The sequence below is a fragment of the Haemaphysalis longicornis genome, unplaced genomic scaffold (assembly GCF_048455015.1).
Source record: "Haemaphysalis longicornis isolate Haplotype H1 unplaced genomic scaffold, Haemaphysalis longicornis Haplotype H1 scaffold_1, whole genome shotgun sequence".
NCBI classification, from domain to species: domain Eukaryota; kingdom Metazoa; phylum Arthropoda; class Arachnida; order Ixodida; family Ixodidae; genus Haemaphysalis; species Haemaphysalis longicornis.
In genome coordinates, this window is record NW_027526203.1 from 441,305,679 (window position 1) to 441,325,503 (window position 19,825).

The 19,825-nt window shown below is 50.9% G+C and overlaps 2 protein-coding genes across 8 annotated transcripts in view; one reads left to right on the forward strand and one right to left on the reverse strand.

The window, feature by feature from the left end:
- Positions 1 to 19,825, forward strand: part of LOC144155851 (uncharacterized) — a 1,021,707-nt gene that overhangs the window by 152,576 nt on the left and 849,306 nt on the right. The window lies entirely within an intron of this gene.
- Positions 1,286 to 4,525, reverse strand: LOC144162145 (terminal uridylyltransferase 4-like). Its single transcript, XM_077692635.1, has one exon. The coding sequence runs from the start codon at positions 4,523 to 4,525 to the stop codon at positions 1,433 to 1,435; it is 3,093 nt and encodes a 1,030-aa protein (XP_077548761.1). The 3' UTR covers positions 1,286 to 1,432.

The window sequence follows — 19,825 nt, forward strand, 5'->3', positions numbered from 1 at the left end:
GTGAAGAAGGCATTAATTGTATTTCCTCCCCAACCTCATCTCCCGTCAACCCTTCCTTAAAATTCTACTTCCAAAATTGGGTCCGGGGCTTCAGGCAATGGCAAAAGGTTTCGCGTATCTTCTTTTTTTTACGAGAAGGTGCATCCATTATTATATTCTTTCTGCAGGCGAATTGTATAGGTTACGGCGGCTGATTTATTGCGTAATTTTTTCGCGTAAAAAATAAAAACTCGGCGGCTCTTTATAGTTTTATATATTTTATCTTTTGTGGTTATTTTTTTGTATTACTTACATTTGCCTTTATATTTGTCCTTTTATATATATTTGTCCTTTTATATTTGTCCTTTATATGTCCTTTTACATTTATATATTATCATATTTTATATTTGTTGTGAAAATTTCAACCCCCCCCCCCTAGACAGAAATCCTGGGTGCGCTAATGCCGCCCACCCCTCTTTAATTGGCTAGGAAGCTAATTGGCCAATTGGCTAGGAAGCATACTCAATCGCAAATTACAAACAAACGTGGTTTGTTTCGTGCACTCCATCGACTGCGCCTAGCTTCGCAGGTCATTCATCTTCACAGAATGGAAGGGCACTAATTTCGTGGTCAATTGCCCCTAGTAGCACGCAGGAATGCATAGATCTGCTGGGCCGGGCTTGAATCCAAGCCGTCAGAGCCAGTACTCAGCACTCTACGTCGAGGCCACAAAGTCCGAACGGTGGGCTCCTTTTAGCAGGCGCTCAAAGCGTATTTCCAAACGGTGCGCTGCACAGAGCACCCACGTGACATGTCTGTGCGCGCGATGCAGAACGGTCATTAAACGTCGTCATTGGCTGCACCCCAAACCTAAAGCGACCTAAAACATACCAAATCACTATTATTTACAAGAACCACTAGTATATATGAGTTTATAAAGAATCACATTGAGACAAAAAAATTAAGCAATAATAAAAACTAGAAGATCTGCTGAGCCGGGCTTGAACCCAAGCCGCCAGAGCCAGTACTCAGTACTCTACGTCGAGGCCACAAAGTCCGAACGGTGGGCTCCTTTTAGCTGGCGCTCAAAAGATCTATCGCGCGCAGTGCTCTGTGCAGCGAAGCGTTTGGAAATACGCTTACAGGACATTCCGGTCGCGAGTTCATTGACATTCTTCTGTGCGGTATTCTCCGCGTGCACTAATGAAAATAACGGGGATGATGATGATGATGTTTATGAAGAGGAACATTCAGGGCGCATGTTTATTGCAACAGATCGCATATTTACTGCAACAGGCGCGTGGAACAGGTCCTTGTTGCTTACACATGCTTAGTATCTATCGTCTGCCAAAGTTAGCACTGGCTGTTCTCCTTCTGGAGGCTGGGTGTGTTCCTCTCTTCACACTCGCTGGAGCCGAAAGCCGGCTGTCACGGGCAGGCCTTGACGCGGTGGCTAATCTTTCGGGCACTCCTTCACGCGGTGGCCAATCTTGCCGCACCGGTGACACCCTCGGTCGTTGGGCCGCTGTCCGTCGGTGAGTTTCCGCGAGTCAAAGAAATGGTCCACGTGCGTGGAATGGTTAGCGGGAAGCTCGTCTATTGGCGTCCCGAACAGGGACCTTCCCTTGATGAAGGCCTTCATTATGTACACGTACATCTTCGGAGACACTCCAATGCCCAGATTGTGGTGCAAGTTAAAAGGATCCTCGATGGCGATGCACCGGCTGTTCCACATCTTGTGGAGCTTGCTTAAGGGAGCCTTCTGACGGATGCACACCACGTGTTTCTTGAAGTTGAACTCCTCCGTGTAGAACCGCAGCATGCCCAGCCATAGCTCCCCCACAGACTCGTTGTTCTGGCCAAACTCGCTCCACACGCTTTGTAGACGGTCGATGTCCGCAAAAAACCACGCATTCCAACCTTCGATTATAACTTCTGGCTTCATCTCCCCATCTGGGTACAGTTCCTGGAGCACTGGAATGACTGGTGGCTTGCGCTGCTGGAGGTAGTACAGTGTCATGAGGATGTACGCATAGGAGGACAGGCTTCCCCGTGAGGCATCACAAATGTCGCACGTTTTCGCAAAACGTTTGATGGTGTAGCCCAGTTCCCGGACACGGTTGTCAATGCTACTGTACGTTTTCAGAAGTCTCGTATTTTGCTGTGCCAGCCTGTTGTACAAGCTGATGTCGACCTCCAAGCCACTCGGGACGTGGAAAAATTTGACGATTGGCACCTTGGCGTTGGTAATGGCGATGACCTCGTCAAGCTCTGGGTGTCTGTGGAACTTCCTCGCAAGATACTTGATCATTCTTACATGACTGATGTCCTTGCCGTCTTTACTGCTGTTAAAGGTCAGACAAATGTCGAGATCACACCGTGTCAAGCCAAAACCGTTACACGACGAGCCGTATAGGGTCAGCTTGGCGTCTTTGTGTGACTCCCGAATCAAGGACTGCAGTTTCTGCAGCAGATCTTGGCGATCTGCCTCTTCTTGCGGCTGTAGAGCGCAGGCATTCATCACGTCTTGGCAGACGTCGTTGAGTATCCTCGTGAAGGTCCGGGTCATGTCAGGAAGCTTCTTCAATTCGGGAAGACGCTGGTTTGGGCAGTCGTCGCGCAGATGTCCACTCTTCTGGCAGAAGGAGCAGACCAGCGGAGGCACCTTTCCGCGGGCGAGAGTCTCCCGGGTGAAGCTGTACTGGAAGTCCCCCATATTGCAGAGGTCGAGTTCATCCAATATCCTCTGAGGGATCGGCGGTGCCGGTATGACAAACTGCTGTGGTGGAGGAGGCGCTGTCGTGTTGTGAACTTTGGCTTTTGTGGTCGGATTCGGAAGGTGCCGCAGCCGTCTGCTAACGACATTGACATTCTCGTCGAGCGAGAGGTACTTATCATCGTCATCCTTAGTACCATCCCCCCGCTCTTCCTCGTCCCCATCACCGCTGTTTGCTCTGGTCACAACAGATCGTTCCGGCGGCTGGCTCTGCCTTTCCTTCTTGCCCTTGAGCTTGTCCTCTTCTTGGTCAGACTCAGACTCGAACTCTGAGTCGTCTTTGTAGTAAGCCGGACCCGGCAGCATTGTGAACATGGGCCCCGACCGGAGCTGGGGCAGTAGGAAGTAGATGGCGGAGGAGCGCAGGCAGCCCTTTACAAACAGGTACACCCGCTCGCTGGGGATGGAACGGGCAAGGTTCCATTTTGGAGAGTAGGGATCTTCGATAGCAACGTAGCGCTTGTTCCAGTTCTTCTCGGAGATAAGAACGGGCTGGGACTTCCTGATACACACCACGTGTTTGCTGAGCTTGAACTCGACGGCGTAGAAGCGCAGGAGCTCAACCCACAACTGGCCCACGGAGCGGTAATTCTTGCACGCCCACCGGCCCTCCAGGTCTTTAGGCTTCACGTATGGTTCAGACTCATCGTCCCCTTTCAGCTCGTGTAGAACAGGCAGCACGGCAGGCTTACACTGTTGCAGGAAGAACACAGTCATGAGGGCAAAGGCGTGAGCAGGCAGCGTGCCTTTCTCTTGCTGGTCGAGGCCACAGATGTTGGCCCAAAACCGGAATGCGACCCCCAGAGTTTGTACCCTGGGGTCGAGCGACACGTAGTCTTCTAGAAGCCTGGAGGTCTTGAGCGAGTTGTTGTTGTTGAGGCTGATTTCGCAGGAGAGGGGGCTGCTGACGTCCGTGAAGCGTATGCGCGGCACCCTGACAAAAAAATCCGTCTGCACGTTCAAATACTTGGGGCACTGCAGAATCAGGTCGCTAGTTTCGATGAAAAGCTTCGCGGCGTCCGCCTTTCCGACTGGAGACAGGTCAATGTCGACCTTGCTCGTCTTCAGGCCAAAGCCGTTCACCGACGACCCATGCAGCGTGAGCCTAACATCTGGCAATGTTGCCTTGATGTGGGCCTCCAAGTCCTCCGCTATTCTCCTGCGCAGTTCAACTTCCCCTCTCGTCAGGCCGTGCTCCTTGGCAATATGCTGGACGAAGTTGCTGATTGCGCCGCACTGGGTGTCGACTGGGTACGGAAGGTTCTTGACGTCCATCCGCAGGTCACTGACGGCCTTCTTGGTAAGGTGCACGTCGTGCTGAATGTGCTTTTCAGCGTACCCAACGTCGTCAAGGTGTCGCTGGCAGAGATGGCAGTAGAAGTGCGCCCGCGGGAATAGTGTGGATTTTTTTTGAAGCGGCAGAATGTGGTGCCGCTTGAGTGTCTCGAGCTTTACCTTGGACGGGCGGTAGGCCTCCCCCAGGTCTCTGTCCGTGCCACTGGGACCAAATGGAACGCCGGTGGAGTTGGCGCGTCGTCTCTCCTGATGGAACGGTGGGGTGTCGAGCCTCTGCTGTGTGAGTGGTTGGCGGTCAACCAGGGCCTTCACGTCCCACCGAGGAACATCACCTCCCCCCTCTTCGTCCACCTGGCAGTCCTTTGTTCCCGCAGCGGTGTGCTTCAGTGCGGCGTAAGCATTTCCGCACCGGTCCCGATTTCCGGGCTTCTGCGATGACTCAATAGGTCGGTGGTGGGTGTCGCTGCGGGGCATGCCAGATGCCGTGAGCCCGAATGGCCGCTGGGGGCCGTGAGCTGCATACCTAATGGGATATCCTTGTTCCGAGTTCATTGCCATTCTTCGTTTGCTTGGAATTCTCCGCGTGCCGCGTGCAGTGGTGTAAATGATGGTGATTGTGATGTTCGTATGGATATAATTTATTTTTCCAGAGAAGAAAACAGGACTGTAAATGAAATTAACGGCCATGAAATCTCAAAAATTACATAATAATTATGGCCTCCATATGAATCCAACCTAGCTGTAGCAGAAACATCAGCTCGAAAAATTAGGTATAAACTTAAGAGTGCGTACGTGTGGGATTGAGAAAGCATTATGCATAGTGGATAGCTCCGGATTAATATTGACCACCTGCGGATCTGGGACACACCAGCATTTTCGCGTTTCGCCTCCATCAGAAAAGCAGCCACCACGGCCGTGATCGAACCCGCGTCCTTAAACTCGGCAGCACACCGCTTTAGCCACTGAGCCATCGAGGCAGGTGGATTTCCAGTGATGAAGACAAAAATTATAATGGTAATGATGGTGATCCCCTTGAAATATTTCGCACGTACCCACAATAATGGAGTGGGCAGGGCAAAAGCGTTGTCGACTGCGCTAGGGGTTTTTTACCGTCCGATGTTGACAACGCCCGTATTTTTCTTTCTTTTTTTTTCGTCGTGGGGATACACAATGCTATCGCATTTCTGCGACAGCACCGTTGCTTAAAAAGTTGCTCTTGAAAAGTAAAACGTTCAAGAATGGCACATGACAGAGTCTTACTTTGGGATATCCTTTGCCTTTTGGCAGCATTCTCTAACGTAGCTGCGTGGGTTTCTTGAGCGCTTGAGCGCTTGATATGCCATGAGCGAAAAACTCGTGGCGCCTCCTGAGGGAACGAATGCCAAGCCAGCAAAAAAAAATTCCCGCGCCTTCCCGCGAGGGGAACACGAGTAAATGCAAAGCATTGGGGCCTCAGTACTGATTGAAGGCAGTGTTGCTTCCATCGCTTCTTCCGTGATGCTGGAGTAGCAGACACGAGTAAACGTGGGCACGAGCGTCAACCAAGGAAGGAAGGAGCAACGCAGTGACTGAAACACGAGCGACCGCTAGCCGCTGTATTTGCAGCGCGCGCAGTAGAGGGAGAGCAGTACGGGGAGGAGAGCGCGCATGCGCAAGCAGCGCGCGCCCTTCCACGCCCCACCGCGCTGCTATCACGCACCTGTTACGCCGAGACCGCGACGGAGCGAACGGGCTGACTACGACGCATGCGCGCGCCAGCTGCTGTTGAGAGAGAGGAGGGAAGGAGAGGCGCACCTGCTGCGGACGCGGAGCTGTTGACACCGTCCGACGCAGGAAGAGGCGAGGCTAAGAAATGCTCTGCATTTAAAACAGGAGGTCCCGCACCACCCATGCGCGTTGATCAGGCGCAGAGCCGCTCGTCTGCTGAGCGAACGAAAGCTGAGCAAGGAATAAGGGCCGTTTTTTTTTTGCTAGCAGAAGTCATCCTGGCACTGCCTCATTCGCCTTTAATTTGTTCAGTCGCTGCTACATGTGTAGTGAATGCTTTGGCATGAATGAAAGTTGAAATCGCTAAACTAAGCAACCAGCCATAACCTTGCTGCACAAAGCTAGAATAACCAAATATCACTATGGAGCAGCTCCTCGCCCACGCGCTAATTGAAATTCACCCCTTAACGATTCCATAAATTCGAATGCTAAGGTATTTTTATGAAGACTGGATCAAGAAACCAGTTTGCCCGTGTATGACGTTTGATGGGTCATTTCAGCCTGATACGAAAATGCTTTTAATAATATTAACAGCAGACATTATTTGATTGTTTTGCCGCCAACGCTTAACTGCACGTGGGATTTAGCTTGGTCAGAACCACCAATGAGGATATTTTGCGCCTTGTCAACAGAAATTTCCATACCTGTGGACGGGACGTTTTCGTGCAATGCCTCAAGGGCCTTTTGGAGCCCCTGGACTGCACTGAGGGTGGTTTTACGTTCATGCGCTTCTACCCAGATCGAAATGACGTCTGCTTACATGGTAAAGCATATCCCCTCGACATGCTGTGTAGTTTGCGCTCAATTCCTGCCATCACAATATTGAAAAGCAATAGCGATAAAATGGCCCCTTGCGGTGCCCCGGTACTACATACCGGCACTCAATTAAAGTGATACCGCAACACTTTCAATAAGCGCTTTCGCTCTGGAACCACTGCGAAAGCTATAGTTATCGGAACTTATCGCCAACGCAGAGCGGCACTGCGTGATTTGCTCGTCGCACCAAATACGGCTTCCATTTCTGCTTTGTTTTGGTTTTTTTTTAAAGTTGCTATCGAAAAGCGTCCATTGCTGCAACTGAAGGAAAACCGGCCCACAGCCGCTACTTGGCCTTAGGACGTAATTCGAACCGTCGAAGAGCGTCAAGACTGGGAAAGAGAGAAATATCTTTTGAGCCAGTTTACAAGTTATCTGATCGGCTGAAAGCAGTAAGACCAAGAAACGCTGCGTCAGCAGTCGCACCTTTTCCTAGTTTTCTGTCACTCACTAAAGCAAGAGGCCTCACTAATGCTAGTCCCTCATAGGTGATAAATTCAAACGTTGAGGACCCCTAGCTTGTCTAATATTGGGTTGAGCCTACTGGGATTTTTTAACAGCGGAGCTGTTGTTACTGGCCTGAAGTTCGCCATTGCAGAAAAAAAAAATACCAAGAAAATGCCGAGCGCTCCTGAGCGCGTGCCTCACAGCGACCTCCGAGCGTCCCCGGCACGCGCAGGGGCTTTAGCAAAAAAAAAAAACCTGGCAAAAACACTGAGGGGCGAGAAAATGTCGAGCGCTGATGAGCGCGTGCCTTACGGCGACCGTCGAGTCTTCGGCTCTCGCAGTGGCTTTAGCAAAAAATAAGCTCCAACGCTGTTGTCAAGCGCTACCACGCATCTAAAAAAACTCCAGCGATAATGCTAAAGAGGAAAGGACACCCTGCTTGGCAGCAATCACCGCGGCCGCCGAATTCTCTAGACCCCGTTATGGATAATTGGAGACACGGCTACGAGTGCGCCACTCCTTCCCGAGACGACTTGCAGATCCCGCCACCGCTGCCTCGAGTCGATGACGAAGCTGGTGGAAGTCTACAATGCTGAGGATGACATCTCATCCACCATTCGCCGTGGAGAAGACGACGATCTCTTCGATGCGTATGACGACGATTTTCAGCTGCAACATCTACGCCATCGGAAGGAGCACCAGGCACATCAGGAACACAAGGTGGAACCCTGACCCCGGATGCAAGTCCACCCCCGAAGCGCCGCAGGAGCGCTGGACACATGTACGACTGGTGCACGCGATTCGCATGCGACTGACCGTTACGATTGATCGTTAGGACCTGTTTTGGCCTCGTTCGCTGGTCGGAGGAGGCTCACGACGTGCGACTGGCAAGCCAGATGCAGTCGTGCCATCGTCGCCGTCGTCGTGAGGCCACAGCCAATGAGAGCCCGCTGAGCCCGCAACTGGCTTGCGTTGCTCTGGTCGGCTCGGGTGTTGAGAACTTTAGGCTTAGCGTCCTGGCGAATATTTGATCGCCGCTACCTGTGCAACTGCGAATGACAATCCGTAACACAACTTCGCACCACACTATCATCCCCTTTCTCGCATGTGAAACTTTATTTGAGCTACAACTGCCGTTTGAGCGATCGGTGACCGAAACATCTGCGTAGCCTGTTTCGATGCTTCCGCGCAGGTATCGCCATCTCTCGGCCACTCGGCGCAAGTGCAAGATTGAAGGTGCAAGTGGTAGAGGCAGAGCAGGTGTGCAGGCGTAGAATTAGTTTTAGATTTAGATTAGATAGAAGAGTTTGATTTAGCGGCGCGTTTTGTTTTGGTGTGCGCGTGCTGTCCGTGCCCGTGTACTGTCCGTTTCTGTGGATGTGAGCGCGCGTCGAGTGAGAAACGTGGAAGAAACGTGAGCCTGCAGCGCAGAACGAGGATCCGCACTAAGATGGTTCGACCGCAGACAGCGACATCCACCAAGTCTGACCTTGACGAGGCGTCAGCAGGCATGATCCAGTGCGGAAGCTGCGCGGGTTGGATCTACATTGAATCCACCCCATTCAAGGCCATAGAAGAGGCCAAAAAAACGCCGTTCACGTGCAACGTGTGTCAACGGCTCGACGCCATGAAAGATGACATCGCGAAGCTGGACACACGCGGACTGGACGAGCAAGCCCAACAGGCCGGCACGCTGCGAGAGCAGTGGCAGACGGCAATGAAAGAAAGCGAAAGAGAAATCGAGGCACTAAAGGCGGAACTAAAGAAGGAGAGTGCACTCCGCGAGCTGCTAGCGACGGAGATGGCGGCGATCAAGGCGGAACTGGCGGATGTCGCGAAAAAACACGCTGAACCCAAGCGGGACACCCCAGACGAGACCACCCCTGCCCTCCAAACCAACCAGACAACCAAGGACAAGGACGGCTGCGGCACGCTGAAGAAGCCAAAAAACAAAGAGCCCAGGAACAGAACGCCCAGCCCAACCCAGAGCCACCCCAAAATAGCTGCCCCTTCCTCAACAATAACCAACGACAGGGAAGTAAACCACACTCAGCCTACCCCAGACAGTGAAACAAGGCAACCCCAAAGCCCCCAAATCAGCAAACCCAGAGATTCCAGACCCCCCCGACGGCGCACAGTAGTCTTGGGAGACTCAAACGCACACTGCTTAAAGAGGGCGACCCTTCAGCAGGTGAAAGACCGAAGACTACGCATAACCACGAAGCCAGAGGCAAGCTTGGAGGAGACCCTTGATCGAGCCAAGGGAGAGATTGCGAGGGCAAACTCCACCGACACCATTCTACAGCTCATCCTCCATGTTGGCAGCACAGAGCTCCTGCAGGGGAAGGACACAGACCCCACCATCCTACAACTGAAACAAAAGCTATCGTCCTGGCACGAACATGCACCCCAGCACAGGTACGAAGTATACGCAGTACCTGAAATTCAAACTAGGGGTCAAGAAGTGACCAAGGCCTGCCGCCAGTGGAATGCAGATGCTCGAAGCATGTGCGACCAAATGGGTACTGGGGTACTGTTCATTGACACCCAAGCCCAGATGGCCGAAGATGGCCTCAGCTACACCCCAGCCACTGCCAAAAACATCAGCCGCCAGCTGGCAGAAAGGATCGCTGATTTTTTACAGAGGAGACACAACAAGCAAGGCATGAACTCACGAGGCAGAGGCACAAGGCGTCACTCCCAAGACCTGCAACGGACAGCTGCAGAAACACTGGCTCAAGCAATGACCGCGGCCTTCGCACAGATGTGCCAAACAAGACGCTACTGACAAGCATCACAGCAGGCCAGGACAGTGAAATAGGACACGACCACTGCAAGCCCCACAAGTTGAGGAGACACAGGCGTAACAAGAACAAAAACAAAAGAAACCTCACCATATGTCTCCTCAATATGCAGGGAAGCAGCAAATTGAAATGGGCGGAGTTGCAGGACCAAATTCAAAAGGAAAACATAGATATCTACGCCCTAACAGAAACACACCTGAGGGGGCAAGAAGAACCTAAACTCAGAAATGGTCTGACGTGGATTGGAAAGAACAGGGGCACACAAGAAAAACGAGGAGGAGGAATTGGCTTCATCACTCAACTCCCCAACACACAAGAATATCCGCCTGAAAGCCAATGTCATGAACACGCATGGATAAAGGTACTAATAGGGACACAGGTACTAAACATCTGTGTTGCCTACATGGCCACAAACCCCAAAGACAAAACGTGGAATGCCAACATCTATAAATGCATAGAAAAAGACATTGAAGACACGCTCAAGGACCAACCAGTTCTAATATTGGGCGATTTTAACTGCCACATTATGGAACTGGAAGGAAGAGAAAAGGATGCATCAGGCCTTCGGCGCTTGGTCAAAAAAGGCAATCTTCAAATAGCGAACCTTGAAGCAGTGTGCCAAGGCAGATACACATGGTCCTGCCGTTCAAGTAAGTCGGCCATCGACTATGTCCTCTACAACAAACAAGCCCTCCTCAAAACAATACACATAACCTCTATGTGCGTTGACGAGGAAAAGGCAAACAGCTGTGGGAGTGACCACAATCGAATAAGCCTGCAACTAAACCTCTGCCCACAGCATAAAGTGGACAAAAGGACAAGGCCAGCAAAACAGCACTGGAAAACCAAAGATAAAGAAAGACTTGAAGCTTTCTCTCTTCAGCTGGAGTCTGAATTAGAGGACGTAGCAACGTACGAAGAGCTCGAAGAACGTTGCCTGAAGGTAGCCGAACATGCGATCGGCAAAACCGAACAACGAACAAGAACAAGATCAACACCATGGTTTGACAAAACAGTAAAAGCTGCAATAGCCGAGCGCCGTACCTTGTCCAGACTACACCGGCATACAAAGGAGGACACTGCAGCAAAAGAAACTGTTTGGAAACAGTACATAGAAAAAAAAAGAACAAGTACGTAAACTTGTGGCAGAAAAAATAGCTACAACATACAGACAAGAAGAAGAACATATAACAAAGGAAAGGAAGCACTACAGTGAAAGGTTCTGGAGATACGTGCACTCCCTTGAACCCAACCAACCTGTTAGAACAACCTTCACCCTCCAGACACAGTCCGGCCTTCAACTAAGCACAAAAGAAGAGATGGAAGCGCACATGACAACCCACTTCGGGGCCCTGCAAGTCGTACACCCTCAGGAAACAACCACCCTAGGGCCAGAAACCAAACAAAGCACAACCCCTGCTGACATTGAAGACTCCCTGGTAGGCCCCATCACACCCACAGAACTCAAACGACGCATACAGGACTTAAAGAACCAAAAGGCAACAGGCATCGACGACATCCCCAACGAGTTTATAAAAGCAATGAAAACGAATGCAAGAGAAACCCTGCGCCACTGCTTCAACACAATCCTGGATACGCAGAAAATACCACCCAAGTTGAAAGCAGGGAGGGTCAAACTAACATTCAAAGGCAAAGGAAGCAACGAAGATGACCTTAACGCCTACCGGCCTATAACAGTGCTAAGCAACGTGTCAAAACTGCTTAGCTCAGTGCTAAACCGCAGACTACAAAGCTACTGTGAAACCAACGGCATCTTAACAGAATCCCAAAACGGCTTTCGACCGCACCGCCGCACAAGTGACCACATCTTCACACTCACTCAAGCAATGGAAATGAAGCACGCAGACAAATCTCAGCTCTATTTGGCCTTCCTGGACATGGAAAAAGCGTATGATTCAATCCCGCACCAAAAGCTGTGGGGAAAGCTGAGTGAGACACAAGTAGGAGCCAAATTTATTGATATTATAAAAGGACTGTACACAGACTGCACAGCCGTGTACAACCTCCACGACCTCAACTCGGAGGAAATAAAGCTGACCGTGGGCCTCAAACAGGGATGCCCATTGTCACCTACCCTGTTCAACATCTACATAAACAACTTATTGAAAACGCTGGATGAAGAGGGCCCAGGACTGAGACTATCCACAACCACAACAGAGGGAAAAGAAGTGTATACAAAAATCTCAAGCCTGGCTTTCGCAGATGACATCGTGCTAATGGCAGAATCAGAAGCGGACCTGCAACACCTCTTAGACATCTGTACCCGAGTGGCAAGGGAAGACAAGCTTACATTCAACCAGGCCAAGACAAATTGGATGGGCTTGAACATAGACGCCACCGTAAGCCATACTTTCCTGCTCCAAGGTAAAAAAATTGAGCAAACCTCAACATATAAGTACCTTGGCGTAACAGTAACCGACCGACCAAACTACCTGGAACAACAAGAAAAGTCCCTGCTTGCCAAATCTAACCGCTTAAAAGGCCGTGTTTGGAATCTGGCAAGGCACTCGTACAACCCCTACACAGTGGGACGCACCCTCTGGAAGGCACTTGGGGTACCAGCAGTAACCTACGCAGGGGACGTGCTGGCCTACTCCACCCCAGCAATGAAGTGCCTTGACCGCCACCAAAATGAACTGGGACGGTGGCTACTCGGAGGAAACTCAGCCACGGCAACAGAAGCGGTCACAGGGGAGATGGGCTGGTCCCCCTACGAAATTCGCGAAGCAAGATCCAAAATCCTGTATGCGCGGGCGCCTGAAATTCATGCCAGAAACAAATGTGAGCAAACGAATATACCTCCACCTGCGCTACAGAAACATCAAGACGCACTGGATTAGGAGAATCGCAGCACTGGAAGCGAAATACGGCAGGGACTCCAAGAGACACGAAACAAAAAGTGCAGCAGTTTGGGACAAAGTAACGATAAAGGAAATAACAGAAGCTAACACAAAAGCCTGGAGAGCGGCAGTAGCAAAAAAGCAAAGCCTCACCCTGTACGCTAAACACACTACAGAGCCACAACAACGGCCGTTCTACCGCGGAGACCGAGAAAGCGGCCTCTTCTTTCAAGCTAGAACCGGGTCGCTCCTTACACAACAGCGCCGACACGAACTGTTCGGGTCTGACCCGAGGTGCCGGCTGTGCGGAGCCCCCAGCGAAACAGTGGACCACATCCTCTACGAATGCCCCAAGATGCCCGTAGACGTCTCGGCAGCCAAGGTCCTAGCCGAAAGCTTGGCTATGAGCGGGAACTCTACACAGGACCGGGCCAGAGAGGCTGTGCTCACGAAGCAACGCCTCCGCCTCTGGGAGCAGCACTGCCGGCACGCTGACGCCGACAAACTCTGCGACGCAGCAGCTAGCCAGCAACGAGCGGCCACAAGCCCCAGAGACTGCAGTGCCGATTAGACCAGCGAAGATACACACTACACAGTGACAGTGTCTTCGATGAACATCGGAACTTTTGGCACACTCGTACGCGAAAGCAAGCCACACGCACTACGAAGGTCAGCTGACCCAATTGACACCGCCGCCGACTCGACATGGCTCGGAGCGGATTGGGAGCGGAGAACACCGACCGGGCAAAAAGAAAACTTGAATGCGACGAACAAACTGTAAACTGAAACTCGTTCCTGTGGCGCTACGTAGCGCCTGCCCCGCATCAAAGGGGACTAGGAACTTTTACTTTACTTTACTTTACTTACCGCGCGCCGCGGCATCCACGGCCGGTCAGCATAGGCTTGCATCGCGGCAGATATCTGATCGCCGCTTTTAAAATAAGCCCTGCGAACAATCCCTAGCACAATTTTTCACCACAGTAACACCTACTTTCTCGCGTGTGTAACTTCGTTTTAGCGATCAGATTGATTCGGAAGAGCAGCTACAAGCGGTTGCACCGTGGTCTGCTAGCCGGCGCACACCGTCGTCTGCGCCGGTTCGAGCCGCTGCTGAGTGTGCCGAGGTGGCAGGCGCGGCCGGCGTGTGCGCGGACTGTTTCCGATGCAGAAAACGCTTCACGATTGCCTGCGTTATCCATTTCTTGCGTACAAACTCGCGGAATCTACAAATTCAGCTCAGCGATCGTCGTAGTTGACCATGGAGCAAAAACAGTGGGCGGAGCGGCCGACGACGCATCGCACACGCGCATCGGGCCATGTGTCTCAAATTCACGCGTACGACTAGTCGTGGTGACAGTCGTAACGATCAGTCGCGTGCGAATCACGTGTACCAATCGTACATGTGTCCAGCGCTCAACTATGCAAATAAACATAATCCTCATCACCACACCACCGCTATCATCATCATCACACGGGTGAGACAGCTGCGCATATTGCGCAGATTTGATACAAATTTGTTTTCCTGCCCAGGCTGTTCCAAAAGCTTCTAAATTGCAAAAATTGCGCCAAACTGCTCCAAAACAGCCCGAGAGCCAAGGATTTTAACGCTCCCGTCAGTTTCAGTGGGGGAAAATGCTTACTGACGGCATTATTTTCCAGCACCCCCAAGGTGATGGTGTTTCTAAAGGTTCAATTGATTGATCATTCAATAAAAAAACGGCATAAAATTGTCCCCGAGATACTTTTTTCGAAATTCACAATGTCGGGTTGCACATGTTATATTCTATGCGTTTTTAGTTTTCTCATCGAAAAGCATTGCAAAGTCCTGTAGAAAAATACTTCTGTGTACTGAGACTTCAAACTACTTGTGCAAGTTCATTAAAAAACGGCAATTTTTGGAGCGCCGTATCTCCGGAACCACATTACTGGACTCCGCAATCTTTGTGCGGTGAAGATGTGAAAACGTGTCCGCCGGTCGAAGAAGTTGCTTGTGGTTCAGGCAGAATTCTCTCCGCCGGTTTCTACCGTGCTTTTGGTTATGGGGGTGGCTGGCATTTGGTTATGGGGGTGGCTGGCATGGGGGTGGCATTTAGTCGTTTGATCTGCTGCGGGAAGTTGCGCGACTCGAAAGACGGGAGTTCATCAAAAACAACGTGGTGCCCGCGAATTCGCCGTGTTTCGGCCTTGAGCATACCTCGGCAATGTTGGCACGGCTCACTCAAACTCACTCACAATTTTTTTTTTGGAATCACCACTCACTCAAACTCAGACTCAATGCTGAGCAGCACATCTGCGCTCACTCAAACTCAAACTCACATTGAGCGCAAAACTCAGACCTCACTCGGACTCAAAACTCAAAATGTACTCGAACTCAAAATGGACTCAAAACTCGTATGTACTCAGAACTCAAAATGTACTCAAAACTCAATATGTACTCAAACTCAAAATGTACTCAAACTCACAATGTGTTCAGAACTCAAAATTGACTCAAACTCAAAAGGTACTCAGAACTCAACATGTACTCAAACTCAAAATGTACTCAAACTCAAAATGTACTCAGAACTCAAAATGGACTCAAACTCAAAATGTACTCAGAACTCAAAATGGACTCAAACTCAAAATTTACTCAGAACTCAAAATGGACTAAAACTCAAAATGAACTCAGAACTCGAAATGGGCTAAGAACTCAAAATGAATTCAGAACTCAAATGGCCTCACAACTCTCTCGTGCTAGGAATTTACTGTGGCTCAGATGGACTCTGATTTCATTAGCATTCAGTGTTGTCAAATTCACGCGTGGTAAAAATATTACGGGTGCAAATTCGTGAGCCCAAACTCTTGCATTCGGCACGACATGACACCGTAGCTCCTGTGAGGTCGGAAACAATTTTCGTTGCAGATTTAATACAGCTATACCTGCTTCCCATGATGACTAGCGCTGGTTGCAAGCAATTGTACGTATATATTGGATACCAAACTCTTGATGTAGGCTCCGTGTTCGTGTTTATGACAGAGGCGGTCCAGACGATGGTGTGCTGGGTCCCTGGGTCTAAAGAAGCAAGATTGGGCGAGGGGATGTGCGCTCACTGCTCCGTTCATTTATGTCGAAGCTGTTTAGGGTTACGGTTCCGTGCATTCTTGCTGTGCATCCTGAGAAAACGCCTTGCGTCAAAGCGAACTGTCTCCGCGAATCTCTGAAGCGCGAGGCGTTCATGGATATGCCTTTGCTTTTTTAGTGCGTAGCATTCTTTGCCGAGTATCCCCCTCTCTTTACCCCCACCCGGATCGTGTAACGCCCTGCATTTACACAAAAATGCAGATATCACGGAAGTTCAACCTGTAATAATTATAAAAGCGTAAATGTACACAATTGATCAAACTAAATGTAAAAAAACTAAAAAAAACAAGAAGAAAAAAAATCGAAAATGGCGAACCGTGTAACACGGGAGTCATGGATAGTCTCAGATTGGGTTAAAATTCAGAGAGATGTGGCGCTAAAGAATGTGGGGTATCAAATTGAGGGTCTCGAGGAGGAAAATCACGTGGGACAAACAGAAAAGTGCCTCTTTGTTTCTGAGGCACTTGTATTAGTTTTTATTAGTATTTACTAAATGGGATGTGCTCTCGTAGCTCGGCTCAGCACCACGCTATCGTTGTAAGCAATTACCGCCACCGTACCCAGCTGTGAATGAATGAAACTTTATTAATGATACGGGGGGCTTGGTAGCCTAGTTGGAGAAGAGGGGAGAAGGGAAAGGGAGTGGGGCGGCCGTCAGAGTCGTGCGGTCAGGTCTGCCGCTCGCGCGAACTCCCACAAGGAAATGATCGTGCTCGCGGCGTCCAAGTGAGGGGGCGGGGTTGTCCATTCTTCCAATGATGTAACGCCGGCGCCTTTGTGCCTGTTCCTAAGCGGTGAAAGGCCGGGGCAGTCCCACAGTAGGTGCCTTAACGTTGGAGAGGCACCGGTATTGCACTTGCAGCACGTCGCAGTGGCTGCCTGGTCGCCCTCCTCGTTCTGATCGGTGATGTCCGCTTGTGGGTCACCGCCACGAGCTCTTTTGGATGCAGCGTGTGCTCGCCACTTTGCCAGAACATCTTCCGTAAGGGCAGCACCTGTCCTAGCCTTGTATATTAGCACTTCCGCACCGCGCGGAAGCCCTTTGGGAAGTGGGTGGGGATTGTGCGGCACCTTCGCCCTCAGTTCTCGTTTGGCTTGCACCTTCATCCGCTCGCGTTCCTCGTCCGGGTCAAAGAGCAGCGGAGCCCGAGGGACTGTGTCAAGGGGGGACGAGCGGAAACGTAACAGCTCGCTCGCCGCGTCATGGGCGGCGCCGTTTCCGATGCTGCCCGCATGCTCCGGGACCCAGTCCACCCGCACCATCACGCCGTAGAGCTCGTGAAGGGTTGCGCAAGCGACTTTCACGTTGTGCGCCAAAGTGCCGGCTTAGGTGTCTTCGTCAGATTTTTGAGGGCGTCCAAAGAGTCGGTAAAACGGTGAAGGTTTGTCCTCGCACAGAAAGTGGGCTGGTCCTTGCACATCAACTTCTCTAGTGCATAAAGGATGGCCTGCAGTTCAAGTGACCTCACAGGTTGCTCTTGGCAGTATTGAAACGCCTGCGCATCCCGCTGCTGGCTTCGTGACACGAACCTGGACGTCGTCCCAGGGAGCGATCGCGCGGAGCACTTCTATCTGTTCACCCAGCTGTTCCCCGTCCAGCTCTAGGACCGACTGGCCCGCTGGCGTGTAGAGACGGCGGCGATCGTGTCCTGCCCTGCGTTCTGCGATGATGTCTCTGAGCGGCGGGATGCGAGAGTAGCGGTGCAGCTCCTCGACCCGGGCATGGCGGGGCAGGCCCGTTATCACCCGAAGACACTCCCGGTGTAGTCTTTCCAGCTTGTCGTATTGCGATTTTGTCTGGTCAAAACACACAGCTCCGTAGCAAGCTTTGGACGTTAGTATTGCCATTGTGAGGGTACGAGCTGTGCGTGGTCTGGCTCCTCTGGATTTGTGGGCTATGCGTCTTACAAGATGCAGAAGCTGTTTCCACTTAGGCTCTAGCTGCCGTAGCCACGTTGCCGCACCTCCGCTTTCATGTATCGGGATGCCAAGAATCTTGATATGCCGGTCTGGAGCTCTCTCGAGTGTCTGGCCGGCGAGGCAGAGCTTGTTACCTAATTTCCAGCATGCACGCGTGTGCGAATGCGAGTGCGAGTGCGCGTGCGTTTGCAGCATGTGCGTGTGCGTGTGTGTGTGTGTGCGTGTGTGCGTGCGTGCGTGTCTGTCTGTCTGTCTGTGTGTGTGCGCGTGCGCGCGCGCGCGTGTGTGTGTGTGTATGCGTGTGCGCGTGTGTGCGCGCGCGCGTGTGTGTGTGTGTGTGTGCGTGCGTGTGCGTGCGCGTGTGCGTGCGTGTGCGTGCGTGATGTGTGTGTGTGCGTGTGTGTGTGTGTGTTGCGTCAGTCATCTGTTCTTTCATTATGTTTATATGTAGTCGTTGGAGAACTGCAGAGCCCGAGTTAATTCTTTTCCTTTACATTGTCATCGTGTGCTAGTTTTGATATCTTGCGCTGGTTTCTCATTGTGATAAAATCAGTTAGAACGCACACACAAACTGCGCTTGCTTATTTTTCTGAAGCGTTTTCCTTCTGTCGCAATGTCTGTTTATGTCTTAGTGGCTCTGTTGCCTCTCTATCTCCTACACCCTAGCAAGGAGTTTATGTCTCACATGAAATTGGCCAATTCTGGATTAGAGTGCACGTTGGTACACTTTTGGAAGGAAATTACGGGTACGAAACGCGGCCGCAAGGCTTATTCATAAACAAATGTGAAATTCGCCTTTCTGATGAGCTCTGATGCCCCCTGTTACCTATGGTCGTCCACAATTTCCACACCACCATATGTGTCGAAGAATTTGCTTGTTTGTTGGGACACGGGGAAATGGAGGAAGTAACTTTTGAATGGCAGCTATTAGCAGAGAGTTTTTGAGTCTGGTGATTTTGTTCTTACCCCATGCCATCCTGCCTCAACGATTCAGGAATTAGACGCCAATATTTTTATTACTATATACCGCATTGATGGGCATCTCTGGACAAGCCCTCGCATGTATATAGCACAACTGCCTTACGGGTTGGCAGGGAATTTTGGTTAAACCCTACCCAGCAATTAAAGAACGATACCATTTGCTATATCCTCATAACAATAATCAGAAAACATTTTTATATGTGTCCCACTTGATCCCCCTCGACGAGACCTTTAATTTGATACCCCACACACCCTAGCAGGATCATATAGAATTCATACCAGTCAAACTAACCATGACTGTAACCAGGACGCATTATTTAAATGTCCGGCGTGATTCCCCTAACTGAAACCTTCAATTTGACACCCCACGTGCTTTAGCGGCCTCACCTTGAATTTAACCGAATCTATGACTCATAATGACTATCTCATGACTAGAACCACGAAGCCTTTTTTATTTGTACCACGTGATTCCCCTCGTCAAGACCGTAAATTTGATACCCTACACGCCTCGGGGTCCCTTCGAATTTTAACCCAATATAAGACTCGCCATGACTATCTCATGGTTATAACCAGGATAATCATGGCGCCCTAACCACCCTTTCCCACCCTCTTAGTGGATCCATCAGGAGGAAAAGTTAAGACAACCCTTTTTTATGACCTCACCAGTCAATTATCACTCACGCGCCAGCCGCGAAAACTTGGTATACAGCAAGTGCTTAGGGTCATGAAAATTCAACAAGAAAGTAAAAAAATTCCCCCGCATTTCCCCGAGGGGGAGAATGTGAAAGTGCGAATGCACGGTTGTCTGCCCGCTTGCGGCGCTTGCGCTCGGCCCCCGCAGCCCACCGCCTCGCCGCCTTTTCTTCCATCTCTTCCATCGGGTTTGTAGTATCACGTGTACACCACGCAGTTATCAAGCCGCTATAACGCCGCTGAGTCGCCAACGCACGCCGCTGACGACGTAGTTTGAATGCGTTAAAGATATAAGGCGCGTTCTGACACCGATATCAGCGTCGCGTCCGTAGCTTGGTCGGTAGAGCGTCGCGCTGCGGCCGCAAAG

Bases quoted from the DNA above. Each gene is read 5' to 3' on its own strand.
- LOC144162145 (XM_077692635.1), bottom strand. From the start codon at position 4,525: ATGCCCCGCAGCGACACCCACCACCGACCTATTGAGTCATCGCAGAAG.